Source organism: Ruditapes philippinarum, unplaced genomic scaffold, assembly GCF_026571515.1.
Source record: "Ruditapes philippinarum isolate M1 unplaced genomic scaffold, ASM2657151v2 ctg3688_1_1_1_1, whole genome shotgun sequence".
Classification (NCBI taxonomy): Eukaryota; Metazoa; Mollusca; class Bivalvia; order Venerida; family Veneridae; genus Ruditapes; species Ruditapes philippinarum.
Window position 1 is genome coordinate 99,411 of NW_026856468.1, and position 21,348 is coordinate 120,758.

General features: G+C 31.5%; 1 protein-coding gene across 2 annotated transcripts in view; it reads right to left on the reverse strand.

Annotated features, from left to right (window-relative positions):
* LOC132746667 (alpha-2Da adrenergic receptor-like) overlaps positions 1-18,371 on the reverse strand; it is an 87,965-nt gene extending 69,594 nt beyond the window's left edge. The window contains exon 1 of one of the 2 annotated variants that reach the window (XM_060735887.1): positions 17,850-18,371. In XM_060735887.1, the coding sequence (XP_060591870.1) occupies positions 17,850-18,081 (232 nt within the window). In that variant the 5' untranslated portion in view covers positions 18,082-18,371. Of the gene's footprint in view, positions 1-1,858; positions 2,668-17,849 lie in introns of those variants that run through there. The other variant, XM_060735891.1, reaches the window with a different exon arrangement.
* Positions 18,372-21,348: the final 2,977 nt, after the last annotated feature.

Below are 21,348 nucleotides of genomic sequence, written 5' to 3' on the forward strand. Positions count from 1 at the left end.
TTCACACGCAATTAAACTCAGATAAACTCTGTATAGACTAAAATATATAAGAGCGTAATAAAAGTAAGGTACAGAGAAATTTGAAATATGCATAATATAAACGGTATAGAAACTGATACATTGAAGTTTTTATCACAAAATAATTTGTCGTAATATTCAAGTCAACATGATACCCCATTTAACATACAAATGCACATCCACAGAGACAGTATTTATGAGTGTCACGCACAATAACCGTTCTCAAAAGAAATCACTGAACTGCTTAAAGTTTATGATAGTGAAATATTATCTGAACAAAAAGTATATGTAACATTTTTATAACATAAATATGACTTTGCAAAAAATACTTCTACATTACAATACCTTATTTGTTTAAAATTAATACCCGTTGAATACATTTTAAAAAAAATAGGAAAAACTGAAGCCGTTTAAAAAACACCAACTTTCGTAGTGTTAATAATAAACAAACAAATCATTTCTTTATATGTTTGCTCACATTTTCCGGCACCATTATCTTAAAGGCCAACATACTCACTTGCCAATTTTAATATTTGATCGAACATACCAAACCTCTGCATGGCAAAGAATGCATTAAAGAAACGGTTCATTTGATATATTTTAATTTATAATTTTGTGTATCATATAACTTTTACAAATTAGTATGAAATTTCATCATCAAATGACTGTTATAATACCATATATTAGAAATTTTTTACTTCTTCGGATGTAATACATAATTATTTGACTATAGAAAGAAACTTTCAAGATGACGAAATTATATGCTTATATTTTTAAATTCAAAATTTAATCATTTTCATGTTTAATTAAACGTTGAATACTTCTTAATACAGTGCTTGAGGATTTTACTTATTTCTACCCTTCATGAATAGGCTCAATCAAATCTTTAGATTTAGCTTTCCTTTTTAGACTGAAAAGCACTGATCAACATCTTTCTTACTCTCACCATGCATAATTACTTATTCACCTCAGCATTTTACTCTAAGTAATCTCAAAATGAGTTATGATGTATTGGAACTGAAATCATGACTGTTTCTTTAAATCGGATCATATATTTTTAAACTTGAATACAACCATCAAATCCCGAGTTTAATACAGGCCAATGGTCAGTCATACAATCATACAAAAACATAAATCAAATGTTAGAAAACATACTGGGGTATCTATGTAAAAGTAAAGTCTCTTTGCCGAATTCATTGACCAAGTAATAAAATGTTAAAGAGTCCTTATCTGAATCAAATGTGACTTTAAATTAGAGCAATTTTATTTTGAGTTTGGTTTGTTCTTATATTTATAATACAAAAGCATGCTAGTGTTAGATAAATTCAAATGACTTCTTTAAATAACATCATTTTGGAAAAATGTAATAAAAAATAAAAGTAACGGTTAGTAGGAAAATTGATATAAATCTTGACCTGCTGATTCCAATGAAAAAAGAAATTCGACCACTTTCCATTTTTAGAACTTGTCGCTATCTATTTTGGGGATAGGAAGATGACAATTTAAAGTAAATCGGATAATTGTTTCCAGCCTGGTCAGAGTACGCAGATGTGCATACTGGCCTGACTTTATACTTACTGACAAGTCAAACAGGGTAAGAGTTAAATAAACGAGCCGCACCATGACAAAACCAACATAATGCGTGTGCGACCAGCATGGATGCAGATCTATACATGATTATTACAAGTAGAGAAACTGATATCGAACAGCATGGATCCTGATCAGACTGCGCGGATGCGCAGGCTGGTCTGGATCCATGCTGGTCGCAAAGGCATTACGTTGGTTTTGTCATGGCGTGGCTCAATATAGAAATGATAGACATACAAAATAAATTCTTTACCTGCTGCAGAGAGACCCAGAATGAACATGTTGGTAATATTCCTCAAGGATCGAGACCTTAGTACAACAAACCAGAGAGAGGTATTTCCGATTATGCTGAATGCTATGATAACACACAATACAAATGCTTCAGCCGTGTCAGAATCCGACGGTGATACATTGCCGGCGCCGTGTGAAATAGCAGACATTTTGTTCTTTAAAAACGCAACAATTCAGCCGAAATTTACCGGAAATATGTTGGACTTTAAACGTCGAAATGTAATCGAAAGTTCTTGTTTATCATTTGGAAATTTCGCATATCCTTTGAATTGACAATTTCAGTAACAAAAAAAATAGATATGTCAGACTTATTATGTAGGATTTGCTAGCAAACGGAATTGATTACTCCACCGAAAACCTTACTCCAGAACATTTTCGAAACAGTCACTGAAATACATTCAAAGACGTTTCCATGTTTAGATTAATTCAACCATGCAGAAATTGTAAGGAACTTAAAACAATCTTTTATATAACATTTTACGCTTACATTTACATGCACAAAATTTTACCATTAAACCCTTTAACATGAAGTAATGGTAATTAAAAAGTGAAGCAATCAATTATCAAATATCCTTATGAATTTTCGCACATGGTAGCTTACTAGAAATAAAATCCGAATAAATCATTGTATTCTATTCGTTTATCCTTTCTAAAAGCCAAATTCAGAATGAAACACTATGGAGAAAACAAGTAAAAGCTTTGATTTTTTTTTGTATTTTATCACAACATACGATGGTTTATGTAAATATAAACATAGGCGTTCAACCGTCCTGTTCATCTTCATTTACGCTAGATAAGATGTTCAAACTACCTGAACGTCTCCGGTTTTATGCCGGCTCGCCACGGCGAGCCGGTATTACGGTAGGATTTTACTGAGAAACAACCTAAAACTCCGAAGCTATCCAAAAATTTAATCGAAGCTTGGCTTCCAGCTTTCTACTAAATTTATCTATCAGGGCTAGGATCCAAAATTATTTAACCAATCAAATTTAATCTTACATAGCGTCAAAAAACCTTCAATTTTCACGCCATTTTTAAAAATCAGCAAGTATTGTTTTGAGCGCAAAGATATAATGATGATTAAAATGTTTGTCTTTATGAATTCTTTTCAATAAATCATATTTACACTGACTTCTGATTTAGCGATTTCACCTGTTTTCTCTGTAGTAAGTTTTCGTTTGGTTAATTAACATAAGTGTACATCTGGTTCTGTTCAATTTTTATTTTTCCTTTTTTCCGGTCATTTTATCCTTTCCGGTGTTTAGTGTATGTATTTACTGGCCGGGATCCGGGACGCCCGGGATCCGGGATCGTATAAGATATGGAGGAAAAACCTAATGAACTATATTTGTGTTGATTGTTGTCGTAATGAATGCCATTAAACGTTAATTTTTTTATTGTATATAATGAACGTTAAATTAATTTAACTTATAATATAGATATATTAAGAGCTTTTTATTAACAAACTTAAAATGCGGAAATCACAATACTTATAATTATATGCCTAATTTATTGGAAAAATCAAAGACTATTTTCTTGAATTGGTCAAATCCCGGGATCCCTATATGTTTTAGAACGATCCCAGAGATCCGTGAGATCTATTTACATTTTAATACGATCCCGGCTTTTCTGAAAACTATATTCTTGAACTGGTCAATTCCCGGGATCCCTATATGTTTTAATAGGATCCCGGCTTATCTGAAAAAACATCTTTTTTGACTGGTGAATTTCCGGGATCCCTATATTTTTTAATAGGATCCCGGGTTTTCTGGCTGAATTGATTGACAACTTGTGTTTACTTTAGGACTTGTGCCTCTCATTCCAATACTAAATAACATATATGTATTACAACTTAATTTTGTATAAAGAGACATCTTTATGAAATCTACCTATCTAACATTTTGTGGTCAAGGTCAACAGGCCATATAGTAAATGTGCATAGACATAGGTTCTTCATTCAATCTGTTTACATGCACCTTCATATATACTCATACTCATCTTGGTTAAACTGAGAGAACTTTATATGTCACTTTCAGTCAATGAGTTTAAGATTTTGAATTTACTGGCCCGAATTCCAGTTTTGAATTTATTCTACTAGATAATTAACAAAATTTTCTTAAATTTACACTGGCCTGAACTTATATACACTGGCCATCGGGCACCGGGCCAGTGTTGACTTTACTTTTATTTTGATGTTCGCTGAAGTCTCTTCAGCTAACAGAACTGTCATTTTTACATTTAAACACACCCCTTGAAAAAAATTACGAAGCGAGTCGCTACTAGCTTTTTTAAAAGCTAACCTTGTCAACTTACCTAAAATCTTTTGATCTTTCAAATTGCATTATATACGATTTGTTACAAAACCAGCGTGACAAAATTTTCCCAACATTATTTATAACCTAAAATATTCAAAATTAATCAATTGCAAAGGGAAACATGTTACAGATGAACAACGCAATACTGTTTACTGTAATTTGAATAATGCAAAGTGTGAATGTTGTCCAAAACAGCTGAACTGAAAATATTACAAATTCAGTATTATTGAGCCGTTTTATGAAGCAGTTTTTTTTTCAACATTAACATATGACAATGGTGCACTTAACAATTAAATAACATCTACACATACCTTATTCTTTAAGGTTGTGTTGTTATCTTTAATTGAGTGATGCAAAATATACAGTATGAAATAACTCAGAAACGAATATGGGCGATTTCTTAGAGATCTTGCTATGAACATATTGTCAATATACTAACGCGCAAGAAAGAAATAAATTATGTGGTGGAGATACATTTAGATTCCTCATTAAATGATTCCTTTCATCTTCGAAAAGAAACAACGCGCAAATATTGCAAAGCAGAAATCAACAGACACAGGAAAAAAAGTTAAATCTGGTCAAAAGAATTGAATTGAATTGTTTATTATTGTACAAGTCGTTGTATTTTGAGGCATTGGAAAAAAAAACTGTTTTAATTGCAGTGTTTACCCTTACGCAGATTTTCTGTGACTTTGAAGCAGGTTATGGACCCAGGACTGCATCAAAAGAACCGTAAAACTTTAACACCCTTTTAGAATATCCATTCCTATACGGTAACTTTTGAATTAATAAAAGTTGTTGTTTTTTCTTTTATGCGGACATTTATTCTTTTTAAATACCCAGTTGCAAGCTCTACAGATTACCGCTGAAATGGCTCTCATGGGGGTAAAAGCCTAACACTGAAGAGTACCAACGTTTTATGACATTATCAAGTTACGTTGGTTTCAGTTGCTTGAATTAAGTTTCAAAATGGGGTCCTTTTAAAAACTACAATGGACTTTTAAAGAGTGGAATTCATCTCATGCAATCAACATTCTTTTTAAATAACGCATGATCATTTAGCGAAACGGGTAACTTCTAACAAACAGTTCTATCAACATTGCTTTACTATTAGAACAAGACGTATCAAAAGCGATAAGAATTCAATTGACACAACAGATATTACCTGGCACAGCCTGGACTAGGATGAACATGTCTGTGACTGTCCTCAATGTTCGAGACATCAGCACAACAATACAAAGAGATGTATTACCAATTACACTGAATATGATAATAACACTAAGCACTGACACTTCACTAATCAGCGTTCCTATCATTACAATGACGTCTGCGTTATTGTCATCATGTGTGGAAGCCGTCATTTATTTTAATACTTCTTTATTTGTTTTGTTAGATTTTGTTACAACGTCACATTACTTTATGCAGGTTATATGAATATATAATCGTAGAATCGAAATGTTTTTATAAACCTTAATCACAACAATTGCTTCGCATCTTGCAATCTATTCATTAATCACACAATTAATAAATCAATCACAACTATTGTTACACATAATTGTCTTAAATATAACACTGTAAAAAACAGTTTTAAAATCTCTAACTTTCATTTTTTCTTCCTTACTTGTTCCTCTCAGCCCGAGTGTTATTATACAGTATTTTAAAATAGAAAATAAATTAATAGCTTTTTTAACAACAGACATTTCTCTCATATTGTTACCACGACTTTTTTTTTATCATCATTCCTTCTTTTTTATTCATTACGGAACATTTACACTGTTCATGGCAGCGACACGAAATATATTCCCCATATTATAATATAAAGAATAAAATAACCTTTAAAAATTATACGCATCCGTAGCATTTTTTGTAATCTCTATAACAAATTGTTAATATGTCGTATTAATAGCACATGATGAGTGACATAACATTTAAAAATATAACTAAATCACTTTTACACATCCGTAGCATTTTTTGTAATCTGGATAAGGTTAAATAATCTAATGAAAATGCAGGTCCTTCAGTTTGGCCATCATGCGAATATTTCATTGTCTTCGATTTTCTCAGACAACATAAAATAGCAGACGGTATTATCTCATCGATTTCTATCTATTTAAAGAATAATTAAATCCTCAAATCAATATGTTTCATTGTTATATGATTAATATAAGAATCTATGTCGTTATCAATTTTATGTTATTCACATTTTAAGCTGTCTTTGACAATGTAATGTAATTTATATTCGAAGCTGTGAAGATAACACTGTTTTTTAATTCATATTATATTTAAAGCTATAACTTTTGGCAATGTTATGTAATTCACATTTAAAGCAACGTACCTAACAATGTCATGTAATTCACATATGAAGTTATGTCTAAGACAATGTTATGTCATTCACACATGAAGCTCTGTCTGTAAAAATGTTTATGTAATTCACATTTGAAGTTATATCTATGACACTTTTATGTCATTCACATTTGAAGCTATATCTGCGACAATGTTTTGAGATTGTCTTAAACAACGAGGCTGTCTTAAACAATGCAATGTAATTCAAATTCGAAAACTATATGATTTGAAAATCTGATGTAATTCAAATTTGAAGCAATATTTTAACAATGTCATGTGATATTCACATAAAAAGTTATGTTTTTGACAATGTTATATAATTCACATTTAAAACAATGTTTCTAACTATGTCATGTAATTCACATAATTATGAAGTTACGTCTATGACAATTTTATGTCACTAACATGTGAAGCTATGAATTCAGCGATAGTATGTTCATTTTTAATTCAAATTTGAAGTTATGTCTTTAACTTCTGAGTGGTTAACGCGTTGGACTAGTAATCTAAGGATTGCTGGCCGCGTGGATTTAAACCCTGACAGGGGCAAGCCGTTTTTTTCCTGAGGAAGAAACTATACATTCATTGCTAAGTACTTGGTGGTTCCAGGAACGGATTCGTGAGTGTTTCAATAAGCTTATAGCATCCTACACAATCGAACTAAAGCAAATTTGTATAAACTAACTTCAAAGAAAAAAGGGAAAATATTGTAGACAGAATGTTTCACCGGTTCGTTCAAAGATACGAATACAGAAAGTCTTTGTCAATTTAATGTCATTTTACTATCTATACTTGACAATGGTTGGACCGGAGCAATGCAAAGCTTTTTGATACCAGTATAAAGCTAGGCTATACACCGCATTCGTGCAGTTTAACCAGAGGGTATATACCATAAGCTGACCAACATCAGATGATATGCATGATGTTACAAACATGCAAACTGTTTCAAAATATAAAATGGTCACTATATGTAGGAAACTTTGCACGTAATTTGCTGAAGAGTAATTGACGTTTCCAAAAAATATTTTTAGAACCATTTCACTTTAAAGATCCTGTATGTTTTGTGATTAATATTGTTACTGTGTGTATACCACACATGCAAAAAGTTATATATGTATATAATTTTGGAAATAAAACAATTTTCAAACATCGAAGAATGTGTAAAATATGTACTGCAAATATGTGTGCCCATATTTTATCAATAAATTACATGAATTTATTTCTTATTGGAAAGTTTGACTTAGAATTTATAGAAAATAAATTTCTAATTACCTCCCTTTATTTACATGAAATGTTAAATTGGGTAATATCTTTATAAAAAATTCTTATTGGAACTTACAATATTGACAAATCTTATTTTGAGCATCATATTTATGAAATAAAACCATGAAAAAATTGTGTTACAGGATCTTTAAAACATAAAAAATTACATAATTATACTACCTGAATGACCTTAATAACAACATATCATTTAATTATACTAATACATATATAATCAAAGTATATATAGATGTTATGACTTTATTGTTTTATAAACTTGTTTATTATGTTTTGTTGATGTTGTTGTTGGTTTTTACTATATTTATAGTTTTTCGAATTTTTCATAATCAAAGGATAAGCATCTCCAGAGATTAGCGTATTTAATGGAATAGCAAATGTATTTCTTAGTTAGAAATAAATATATTCAATAACATATATGTATGGCACGATTTTATTTATTAGATTAATATCTAAAAAATGAAATACTTCCATTTAAGTGACAATAACCCCAATAAGGTAACAATGCTTCTCTTAAAAGGGTCGGAATTCATTTAAAGACAAGTTTCTCAATGCGTATTACTTTAAATTTGTTGAACAAAATGGGCTCTTATAACTACATAATAAAAAGGTTGCTACACGAGCGTGCGCATTAGGAAGCCAAATTATTTCCGGATACAGTTAAATGTTTAAAGCTTTTGATTTTGCACTCGATGATGCTTCTTTCTCATTAATAGTAATCGGATAAAATGCTGGTGAAGTTTAATATGGAGGTAGGGCTGACGATAATGATGTATACTACGAAACACCGGTGGTGACATTACAAACTCTTGAATTCTCAGGTTCATATTCATGAGTTTACAATTTCAACTTCATAAATACACAATAATACACGATTTCAACACACAAAATTCACAAATTCACGACTTCAACTTCATGAATGTTCAATATATTGAAAACGTGAATTCATGATGTTAAAATAGGAAAATCATTAAGTTTAAATGTCCCCACCGGTCTTTCGTATGATACACTATCTACTTTATAATTTCGAGGGAGCTTAATTATTATTATTTCCAACTGATATAACTACCTTTTTGCATACCATACGATTATTCTTGGCTTGCATTAATGTCCTTTATAACACTTATTCTTGAATGATGCCACAACTTTATCTTACAAACGTTTGAACATTTATAAAAGTATTGAGGGGTGTGTTTCTAACATAAATTTGGTCTTCAAAATGTAAATTTGCAGAAATGCCAGGAAAAATAATACAAACAAATATGATTTGTTGCCATGTTGACTAAATGATGCCAGCAATGATTTGGCACAACTTATTGCCTTTGTTACAATAGAGACTATAGTTTATTCAACCACGTGATATCCTACAAGAGTTCAAGAGTTATGGGGTCATATGTGCGAATCCATAGCTGATGACAAAAACATTGAAGCTTATTTAAAGTGGTATTGCGGCCATCTAAGTAAAAATGTGAGTAGTACAGGTAAAAGTGAAAACAACGTTTTTTTCCATACTTTTTTTTAATTTTGTATTTTTCTTCCAAAAAAATCAATTCAATAACCTATACTTATGTAACAGGCAAAATTCTATAAATACCCTTTAGAATGCATCTGTTATGATCAATTGATAAAAAATTAAAGTGTTGAGCACAGTTTTTATATCTAATCCTTACCATATTTTGTTATCAATTTTTGGTCAATGACCATTATTAATTATAAATGTCAACACCAACTGACAACGAAAAACTGATCACTTTAAATGTTACAATTTTATCCAATAAAATGCAGTCATAACCCACTTATTTAGTTAAAACAGATGATAGCCAGGACAAAAAAAACAACAACAATAAATCACAGGAACGATGACATGGAACAAATATTTCCATCCTTTCACAGAAATAAGTATGCATGTACCACGCTACCATTCCCTTGTCCAAACGTGTGACTCTAATTTTACGGCCTGACACGAAGAACAAAAGTAACGAAAATTATATTTTCACTTTTGTATGGCTATCCTTTTCTTTGGCGATAGAATGTGTTAAGATTTGACAATGGTTATCTCGGAAACGTAGATATTTTGTCTAGAGCTTGAGAGTTTAGGTTAAGCTTACGTAAAGATATAGGGTTGCTTATCATTTCTACCAGGAACGTTTAAATATTATTGTACATATATACCATGTTTTTACAAAGCATTTTTTTTTTGATTATGCAAGTCTTAAAGTAACAATAGCCTCTTGCACTGATGTTTTCGATTACTAATATGAAATTTAGTTTTTTTGAAAATATTCTGATTCACAAGCAAACAAATAACGAATTTATAGATAGCGCCCTGCTTAAGATGTACATTTCAATATTTATTTTATTGAAATTATAATAAACTTGATTTACATAACTATCTTTTATTTTTCTCTGCATTAATAATTCAATTATGTTTGGTGCTGTTATTTTAATTTAAAGCAGCACATGTAAAGACCACTTTGATCAGGATCCATGCTGTTCGCTTTCCAACCCTAATACAAGTAGAGAAACTGATAGCGACCAGCATGGATCCTGATCAGACTGCGCGGATGCGCAGGCTGGTCTGGATCCATGCTGGTCGCAAACGCACTATGTTGGTTTTGTCGTGACACGGCTCATATATATTTTCAAAAGTTGCTAATTTGTCGTTTTGTTTCTTTTATGTTTTGAATTAGTACAGTTAATATACTAAATAAGTATTTTGTATGGACGTCAAAATACAGCTTTGTTTACTTTTTTGCTACTTTTATCGCCAATTATTTCGTATGTAATACTCTTTAAGTTGATAAGCATTTCACTTGTTTCTTAAATTCATTATAATAACATGCTTGTCTTTTCACAGAAAGAAAAGAAAGCTTTATTTCTGAGGCATCATGTGCCTTTAATGACAAAGCAGACACACAGTTACTGACCGGATAGATAACTCGCGTGCGAGAATACTTTAAAGCATCCCTGGTGGCATTCGTGTTTCCACAATGAAGAGTAAATGAATGAATGTCATTATCCTAACCTACAGAAAATGAATATTCCTTTTATTAATTAATTTGAATAAATATACATAAAAGTGCTACAATGAATTCACTTTATTGGATCAACTTTATTCTGTATTTATGACGAAATTAAATATTAATAGAAACACGTACAGGTAGGTTATGATATTGACAAGAAATCTATAAGTGCATATGCATTCAATAACAAAACGTTTTAACCGTCAGAAATTTATCAAAACTTAAAGCGGATTGGCCTACATTAGGTATATTTTCAACTGACTATTTCAAATATTGATAAAAAAACAACAGAAATGTATCATTTGGATTTTTATATTGCTTGCAAAAGTTATAAATTATTTAATATAACAATTTTTATGATGAATAATGATATTTTTGTTCTAGAACACTTTATTATCTGTTACATAAATATTTTCAATTTCAAATCGTGTTCTCAATTTTTGTTGTTTTACGGTGCACCAACAAAATCTAGCTCATTTGGCGCCAAAACAGGAAAGGATATTTTGACTAACCTCGGGTGTTACACACTTTAAGGAATCTACTATCAACGTAATATTTTATTTATTGCACATCTTCCATTGTAGACTAATACACTTTAATATATAAAATATACTTATTGCAAATCATAATTGCAATAGAATATTCCCTACACTGACAGTAGCCATCCGATAGATCGCGAGCTGAGGTACTGGCAGTCAAATAATATTAATGCAGATTTGAACAGTATTTTCGTAAAACGTACAATCTCCCAATATTTAAGTATATATTCATCATCGGATACCGAAGGTAGATTAACAAGTTACATAACTGCTAATAAATTAATGATTCGGTCGTGGGTATACGACGATACTATATGTATAAATTATAGATCATATATTAAAATTATCTGTTATGTTTAATGAATTTCGCTTTCGTAAAATAACATGTGCTTGTTAAAGTTACCAGTGACATAGCTAGATATGTTTAATGCACTTATGTTACAGTCGTGTATTGATTTAGGCATTGTTCGTTTTCATTTAATTTAATTAGTGATCCCCCTGTAATCATGACATAGCAATTTAATTATCATTGTAACAGTCGTTATCTGAACATTATTAAGTCATAAAAGTCCTGTGCTGTCATTCATTTAAAAGTTTAGCAGAGCAGTAAGAAACAACAATAATTTTGTATCACTTCGCGCTTGTAACAGTCTGTAAATAGTATGTTATTACTTTCTAAACTAAAATTTAAATGTTTTATGTTTTTAGAATAAATGAATATTTGGTTAATGCTTCTGAAAATGAAAACATACAATATATCACATTATTGTTTCATTACAAATTGAAACATTTATCGATCAGAGCCCACGGTACATGCTTGAGAATTTCAGCTTTAAAAAAAAACATTTTAAGATATAGTCCGACACCTAGTGATGAAATGATATTATACAAAAATAAATATTTCAAATTGTGAATATTGCATTCAGACCACACAACAAACATATAAGTAATATCAGTAATTTCAAATACTAGATATATGCTATTGACCACTCCTTAAAAAGACAATATGGAGAATCTGTCAGTAAGCATCATAATTTTTTATTTCATTCTATTTGATTAAAAAAAAAAAAAAAAAAAAAATCCAAAAGATTCCAAATGGACTAAATAATAAAGTATTGTTTGATTTATAATAGGTTACATGAATATTAATATGTTTGTCTATTATCTAATTTTTATTAACACTGTCTAATAGACATCTGTATCACTGTTGATCCATTTTAATTCATGTACCAGCTTTATTTATAGCATAAATATTTGTTTCTACATGTTATCATAGTTTTGCCGCTAAACGCCATAACGTTTTTCGCGCGTTTAACGCGTGTTCCGTTATGACGTCGCTTCCGGTAATTTTATTATGTTTTGCACTGATGAAGGCATATAGCCGAAACGTTTGCAATTAAATTAAATTACTAAATGTTCGTGTTTGTGTGGCTTGTCTGATTATTCTATTTGATTAAAATACAATTCAAATTCTAATTCAAATTCAAGTTAATATTCTGCATCAGTGACGCACTTAGACTTGTAAAATGCATTGTCTGAAGAAATATTCCATAATAACATGGCTTTGTATTGTTGATAAATTATAATTCAGCCCTATTTTTTGTAGACTTAAATTATGAATTTGCTTAAGCGGTGCCTGGGGGCGTGAGAGATAGTATATGCAATACAAACCTTCTTCAACAAACAGTGCGAATCAAACCGAGCTTGTAACATTTTCATTTTGGTCGGGTTGGACCACCTTCAAGGTATCCATAGTCTATTATTTTTGACTACATCGAAAAATAATAGCACATTCAGTCTTGGGCATGCGATCACTATATACATGTATGTAAATGTATGTATATTACATGATGCCAGTCTAATTCATTGGACACCAACCTTCCCTGGTGAGGTTAATGTGACAAGGCGGTCTATTCTATACAAAAAAGCACATTCAGAGTCGGGCATGCGATCACCATATACGTAAATGTATGTATATTACATGATGCCAGTCTAATTCATTGGACACCAACCTTCTCTGGTGAGGTTAATATGATAAGGCGGTCGATCTATTCCATACAAATCAATTCATTACATACATTCTCTTGACAACACTTTTTAAATGAAAACATCAATCAATTATCAAACAAAGTCGAAGTACAATGTAGTAATAAAAGATTTAAAAGTAAATTTATTACCTGCAGCGGAAAGCCCGAGAATAAACATATTAGTTGCTGTTCTCAAGTGTCGGGAGCTCAATACAACAATCCAAAGAGAGGTATTGCCTACGGCGTTGATGACAATGAATAAACATATTAAACTCGCCTCAAACACCTTTACTTCCATCGACCTTGAATTCTCCGAACTCATGGTTAATTTCGTATCAAACTTTAAAATTAATCTCGTAATTTAGATCTCTATTTTCTTCTCTATAACTAAACCGCGATCAATCAAATAACAGCAAATTCAAAAGTTTATCCAATAGGAACGCTGTATCAATCTATGATGTAACATGATAGCGTATACGTACATGTATATCAATACTGATAATCTCACTTGGCAATACATCATTTCTAATAACCTTGTTAGCCTATTATGAATAAAATCTATTTGCAACAAGTGGGAATAGAATACATAAGAAATCGCCACATTGCTAATTAATGCACATATCGTGTATTTCTTTTTGTTAATGATCTTTATGTTCGACCGGCAAATCATGCAAATATTACCGTATGTGGCATAAACATCTGAAATAATGAAAAGTTTTGAGCGCAAAGGAAACAATGAAATTAGCGGGAAGAGGATACTCTATCTAATTAGAGTCCTAAATGTGTGAGTAATTCACTCTTATAGTTAACGTCAGTGCTTAGGTTCGGATGGCAAACACCAGTGCTTGCAATTTACATGCTCATCATGTAAAGATATACATGTATTAACCCGTACTACCCTACATTTCTTAACTGGACTTGTTCATCGTTCAAACTAGACAAAACCATCCATAGTTTTGTTTGTAAAATTTCAATTAAAAAACGACTGAAGATGAAAAAAGCAGACAGTGGTCAGAGCAGAAGCTGATCAGACCAGACGGAAGACATGGCTGTTTTTTTGTATGCCAAGTCGCATAGGTAGCTTCATTTTCTGCCAAATTGCGAAGGGTCAATTAAAAATCCATTCGTGCACACAGAAAGACAGCTTAATTTATTTGGTGTCATGTCATGCCTCAACATACTTCAATATTGATACGATTTCTACTTGTGAGTTTTTTTGGACATGTATACCACCATATATAGAAGGCAAAAAAAATACATAACCACTTAATACTTATTGTGTTTCTAGCTGTGCTTCAAATTTCTTAACAAGTTCAAAAGGTACATCTCCCCATCTTACATCATAATCTTATTATTAACAGTATCATTTTCACCCATAATTTACAGTTTGTCAACAATGTTCTTTACAAGACCTGTTAATCTTTTTTATGTGCACCTCGCTAATGATGGTATAACAATGTCAAATAGTATGTTGTAAGGTAACCCGCTATGTTATCCCAAAAATTAATCACCTACCCACCCAAACGGCCACTAACTTAACTGTATTGTTGAAAATAAGCGTTTATCACAAAAGAGCTGTCTATCCTAATAAGTAGATGTTTACAAAATTGTCGAATTCATTAAAGAAAAAAATAGATAAACACATTTTGGTTTCTCTCTGTAGCGTCTATGATTTTTAAGTTTTCACCATATGTCTGACCGCACTTTGCAAAACTTACATGAACCACAAAACGTTAACACTTTCAAAATGTTTTGTTTCCATATTCATGTTACTTTCTTCGGGGCACTTTACTGCATTGTTTCCATTATTGCTATTAGAACCTAATATTGTTAGAGAACGTCCAAAACGGTAAAATTGAAAAATGTCGCAGGCACGCACGGTTTGATCGAGTCTGTTCATTGTCTGTTAAACATGAGGTGTTTTTTTTTCTAAAACTGAAAAAAATGTTGGCAAAATATTTAAATCATACCAAAACTGGTAAAAAACTAGACTTTAGTAAACAAGCTTGTGGCAAAACTAATATTGTAGGTATTGAATGTATCTTCAAAGAGATTTAAATATCTTTAAAATGCTTCAAATATCCTTTTCCTGGATATCAAAATATATACAGGATGAATTGAGAAAATGTTTAACAAAGAAAATTCTATTTACAAAAGCTTTAGATGTATTGTGCTACCATAGCGTCTCGAAGTATTGGTTAAATAATGTTATTTATTAACTTTCTAAACACGTTCTAAGTAAAACTTTCCAATCAATAATAAGTGTAACGCATATTCTATATAATGTGTAAACGATGTGCAGAAAATTATCGAAAATATATGATATTTCATTTTTTGCACCAGTGTCATTTCTTTTGTCAAGTGAAATAAAAACATATATTTTTTACACCTTTCAAAGACGACCTAATTAAACTCTTGAACTTTTCTCTATTTTCTAGGATCTTTACAAAACAACAATCTGGCCATTATTCACACATCTATAACTGATCAAATATAAATCAATTATAACGCACACATCAACAACCTACATAACCATATAGTAACCCATATAAATCATATAGTAAGACATATAACAATATAGTAACCCATATTAATCATAAAGTAAGATATATAACAATATAGTAACCCATTTAATCATGTATTAAGTCATATAACCATATTGTAACCCATATAACCATAAAGGAACACATATAATCATATAATAACACATACAGCCATATTATTCAATGTAACCCATATAACCATGTAGTAACTCATATAACCATATAGTCGACCGAAGCAGACTTAAAAAAACGTTTATTAGTGTAAACATAAGAAATAATAATAAGACTGCCATATTGTTAAAACTGAAGCTAAATTGTACCAGCTGTTTTTTTAAAATACAATTGCGATCGATTTACATTTAACATGTGTATATGAAAATTATTCACATATTCATTAAAGCATATCATGTTGAATCAAAGCATTGAAAGCACTACAAATTACCAAAACACGTGGATCTATTTGTCTGTTCATGCGCCAGATAATCGGCTCAAAAGTACAGATAAGATATAAATTGAATATCCATTTTAGCGCTATTTTGCACCCTATATACATTTGGAGGACTTTCCGCAGAAGCCAGATGAAAAATGCCTCTAAGTTTTGAAATGTTTTACGATCGTAAAATTTAATCACAGGAAATCATATTGGCTTCATATAACCGTTATATATCTTGAATTAACACTAAATCATTGCAGCATTATACTACTTACATTAAAAACATTCACAATTGTTACACTTACATATACATGGACTGTTTCGGATCTTCAGAATCAGTTCAATAAACGACAGTGGTTCGCCTGATAAAGAAAGGTATACATTTTGGCGGGAAAATTGGCAAATGGGCTCGTTATTTCAAATGTTCAACATAATTCTGATTTATCGTTGTTTTTTGGGTTTGTTTTTTTTGTGTGTGTTTTTTGGGGGTTTTTTTTTTTGCATGGCACCAAGCAGAGAGGATGTACGACAAAGTGGTCGCTTTGTCGTAAATTCATATTTTTTAAGGCGACCCTCGGAGCAAATATTTTTTGTAGCATAATCACCCACAGTATATTAGTCCTTTGAATGGCTATACACAAGAGTCCGAAACGACGATTTTATTTATCGCAATCCAAAAACTGAATTATTTCACGATCCTTTCCTTAATATCTTTAAAACTTGAATGTAATATATTTTGAAAAAAGTGTTTATCTATTCTACAGTCACATCTTAAAGTACATCTTATTTCATGTAGTATAACCTTTTGCCATTGATGAATGGTGAACATTGAAAAGGACGATTTTATATTTTACTACTTTCCCACGCCTTTAAGGTCATTACTGTTTATATTGTTTAATGTTTTGAAAAACAATCTCATGCTCGCCTTGTTAAAAGGGATTGTGTATCGTGATTGCGGTTTAAATTAAAAACATAAAAGTTATGCTGAAAGTTTTTCCTTTGTTTCTAGATTTCTCGGGGGAAGATTCGGTCGGTATTGTGTCCGTATCTATGTTGCGGTTACTTTGTACGTGTTATTTCGCATTTAATTTCATTTCTTTTAGGTAAAATACTTGTTCCCCATATTTACACAGACGGTTTTCATCTTTCCTTTTAAGCGGTTCCCTAAATGCGTGCTTGTGTATTTGTTTAAAGATGATTCATCGTTCAATATTTATATGTTGTTTGTAAATATATTCATTTTACAAATTCCAATACATGTAAATTGGACTGGAATTGCCGCTTGCTAGCTGAAATTACTGTTGGCTGGCTGGTCGGCTGGCTATCCGTCCGTCCGACCAACAGACCGACCGGCTGATAAAAAATAAACGTTAGCGTGAAATGTGAAGAATTATATGTGTATCATAGCACGTGCTAAAAATTGCTAACTTAAAAAGATAATGTAATATAGTTTACCTGCTGCAGAGAGACCGAGAATGAACATGTTGGTGAGAGATCTCAACGCCGGTGTCTTTAATACTATCACCCATAATGCAATGTTGCCGACAACACTAAATAGCATGATGCAGCAAAGAAGAAAAGCTTCGAAACCTTTCTGACCAGGCGATACGTCAATACCCGAATCGCCGATTTCTGAATTCGGCGTCATTTGACTTTTGTTGTTGTTGTCTTTACTTCTATCCGACATCAATGAATTTCAACAACAGAACAGCTGTATAGATTAACACGAAATGTTGAAAACACTTGGCACTAGACACTTGGTAAATCTCAAATCATTAGAATTATCTATGCGTCTGTTTAAAAAATGTTAATCTGTCTTTGAATACAGAGAAATTATCAAAAAATACTAGTTTTTTTGAAGACCCACTAATAAAAAACTTAATTGTTTATTTTTTAGCACAGTATCTAATTTATTGTGGTATACACTGTGACATTATTTTTTTTAATCAATCTCTTTGTTGTTGTTGTTCTTTTATGTTAATAAATTCAGTTGTAAGCTTTGCAACCGAATACAACCGAGTTACAAGACCAACATTGTGAAATAAAACACAATATAACTAGTCAAATCGTGAATACTTCCCAAGTGATGTCACGTAAGCAGTAGATTTTTTAAAGGTTTTTTTATCAATTATTGCATCAGTTTCCTCCCCTTTTGATTTAGTTTATTTCTTATCTATTACAAAATACTCCCTATTTTTGTAACTTTCCTAACAAGGAAGTGAAGTATACTTAATCTGTGTACATGTTAATGTTCATGCATCAGTTATTAGTTATAATCTTTTTCAAATGCTAAATGTTTAAAGTTGTGTTACATAAATTTTTTATTATATAATTCATTATTCTTGTTATTCTGTTTATTTAAATATCAGTAATTTGCACGGTATTATATTTGTTTCGTTTCTATGAACAATAAAAATCAACAACAAAATGTATTTAACTTTTTGAATCCGATATATCAATGCTAATTATAAAATGTCAAAATTTAAAAAAAAATCATAGTTTCATATTTGTTTTTCTTTTGTTCATTATATTCTATCCTTAAAATGTCTTCAAGTCCATCAATGTGTTTCAACTCCTGTCATTTCAATATGAACGTCTAATCATTAATCCCATTTGGAAATTTAAACTTGTTGCCGAATTAGAATTCCGCCTTATAGCCACAAAAATGTTGTTTTTTTTTAAACATCGTTTAAGTTTTACTGTCTTCCTTTTACATAACTTTGACTAGATACCCAAGTTAACCTTTTAAGACTTTTAAAAGAAATTCTTGAAGCGCGTTCGCGTTAAAAAAATCCAGAAATTATAGACGACTTTATATCTAAAAAGTTATTATAATTAACAATATAAATAATAAATTATTGATGATTATCGGTAACACATTGATTATTTCAGGACTTCGTGATTCATTTAAGAATAACTTAAGTATTATTGGCCTAAAATCTTTATAGAGGAAGACACGTTGTATCTTACGGAAGGATTTCTCATTGCCATACGTTGATGCTGACCTTATAGTTGTGGTAAACAATCGTCCGGTGACGGTGAACAAATGTAAAATGTACGGAACTAAGTACGTGCCATCTTTATTATCACTGGATGTCGACACTTGACGATATGCCGCGACGATTGATTTGCTACATGACACTTTTTGGAGACATTAGATACGAAGAATGACTATGCGATACGATTCTTGATATCACTTGTTATTTCACCCTTATAAAATATAACCAATGAACTTCCAGCGTTTAAGCCACGTGATGTTCTGATAGAAATCAGTATCGGACTGAAGCCTCGTTTCCATATCCAGAATCCAAAACATCAATGTTAAATGCATACCACATAGCATACAACCTAGTTTTCAATTTTAATATTGAGAACAATACTGACTTTACTGGACTGTACTCAGCTGCAAAACCTATATCGGACTCTGCTAGCGTCTCGTATTATATAGTTTTGACAGCTGTGTACCCATCCTTTAGAATTTAAGTATTGAACTAATGTTAAATAACCTAATATTTATGTCCTAATCTAGGGATTATAAAACTAAAACTGACCAGTTTGAGTTTTTTGATTGTATTGTTTTTAATTTGTACCAGTCATAGCGATAAGATAATTACAATGAAACAAAATGGCACGAACCGGCTTCCGTAAAAATATGGTATACTACATTTAATAATGAAACACTTGAGATGTTCGCGACAAAATCCGAAAATGATGGTCAAAGTTAATTACGCAGGAAAAAAATAGTCATCATAACTTTTGAAGGTTTTCTAGCAAGGTCAAATTGAAAATTTCTGGCTCGAAGAGATTGAAAAATGTTTCTAAGCCCAAAGTTGTTTAGTTATGTAGATAAATAGATATTAATATATTTACATTGTTCTTTTTTTTCAATTAATTGTGTCCTAGTTTGCGGACACTGTAATGGTCAATCAGTCAGTTCGTCAACACTTATTGGTCTAAATATATCTTAAAGTTACTTTTAATAAATCATCAGTTAAAGTCACGATGACCGTATTTTTTAAAGTGATCATAGCTGTCGAAACATTTTTTGACTGGTCAGCTATGGTGTAATCTATTCATCGACTCATATGATTAGTTCATTCCCAGATATAAATAACCTTAAACCTGCTGCCGTCAACTGAATCAACCCATCCGTGACGTCCGATCATCGTCTGCAGTATTCGCAAATCAGTCAGTACATGCCTTTGAAATTTTGCCTAAAAATGATGAATGGTTTTGTTCAATATTCAGCCAACAAATCCTCTATATGTCTGTAGCGGGTTAGTGAAAAGCAAACCATTTCCACATTTCCACTCAATTAACGTGACCCTAATGCAATATTTGGGGAATATCTCTTCTCTTTTTATCTATACGAGTACATTATATTTATTCTGTTTTGTTGTTTTTATTTTGGATTAGTGTGTGTTTTTTGTTGTTGTTGTTGTTATTGCTTTATGTTTTTGTTTTTTCTTTTGCATCCAGTCGTCTTAGAAATACATAATCATGTACAATAAATGTGTAACAACAAACTGCTTATTTATTGACAAAACAGGAAATGCACTTTTATTCATTTTATAAATGTGAAATACTGACATCATTTGAAGTCGTCTGCTTCGAGCGCTAACTATAGTTTGTTGTAGACGATTCGCTGCGCATGCTCAGTTTCGGTGATCTAATCAGAGAGACTGCGCACATAGTGAGGGTTTGACTACAGTGAACTCGTGACGTCACTATAGTCTTACCGTTGTAAATTTTCGCATTGTTTAGATCATATGGTAGCTGATTTGGCACGCTTTTGTGCGTCTCGTTGGCGCTAGCGACAACATAACAAAGTGCCAAACGGCGCGTTGTCGCCTTGTCGTCCTGTCTCAAGCGCGGCACGTCAAACGGCGCGTTGTCGTGCGGCGTGTTTTCGCGATGTCACATTGTCGCTCGGTTGAAGGAAATTGAAAGGATT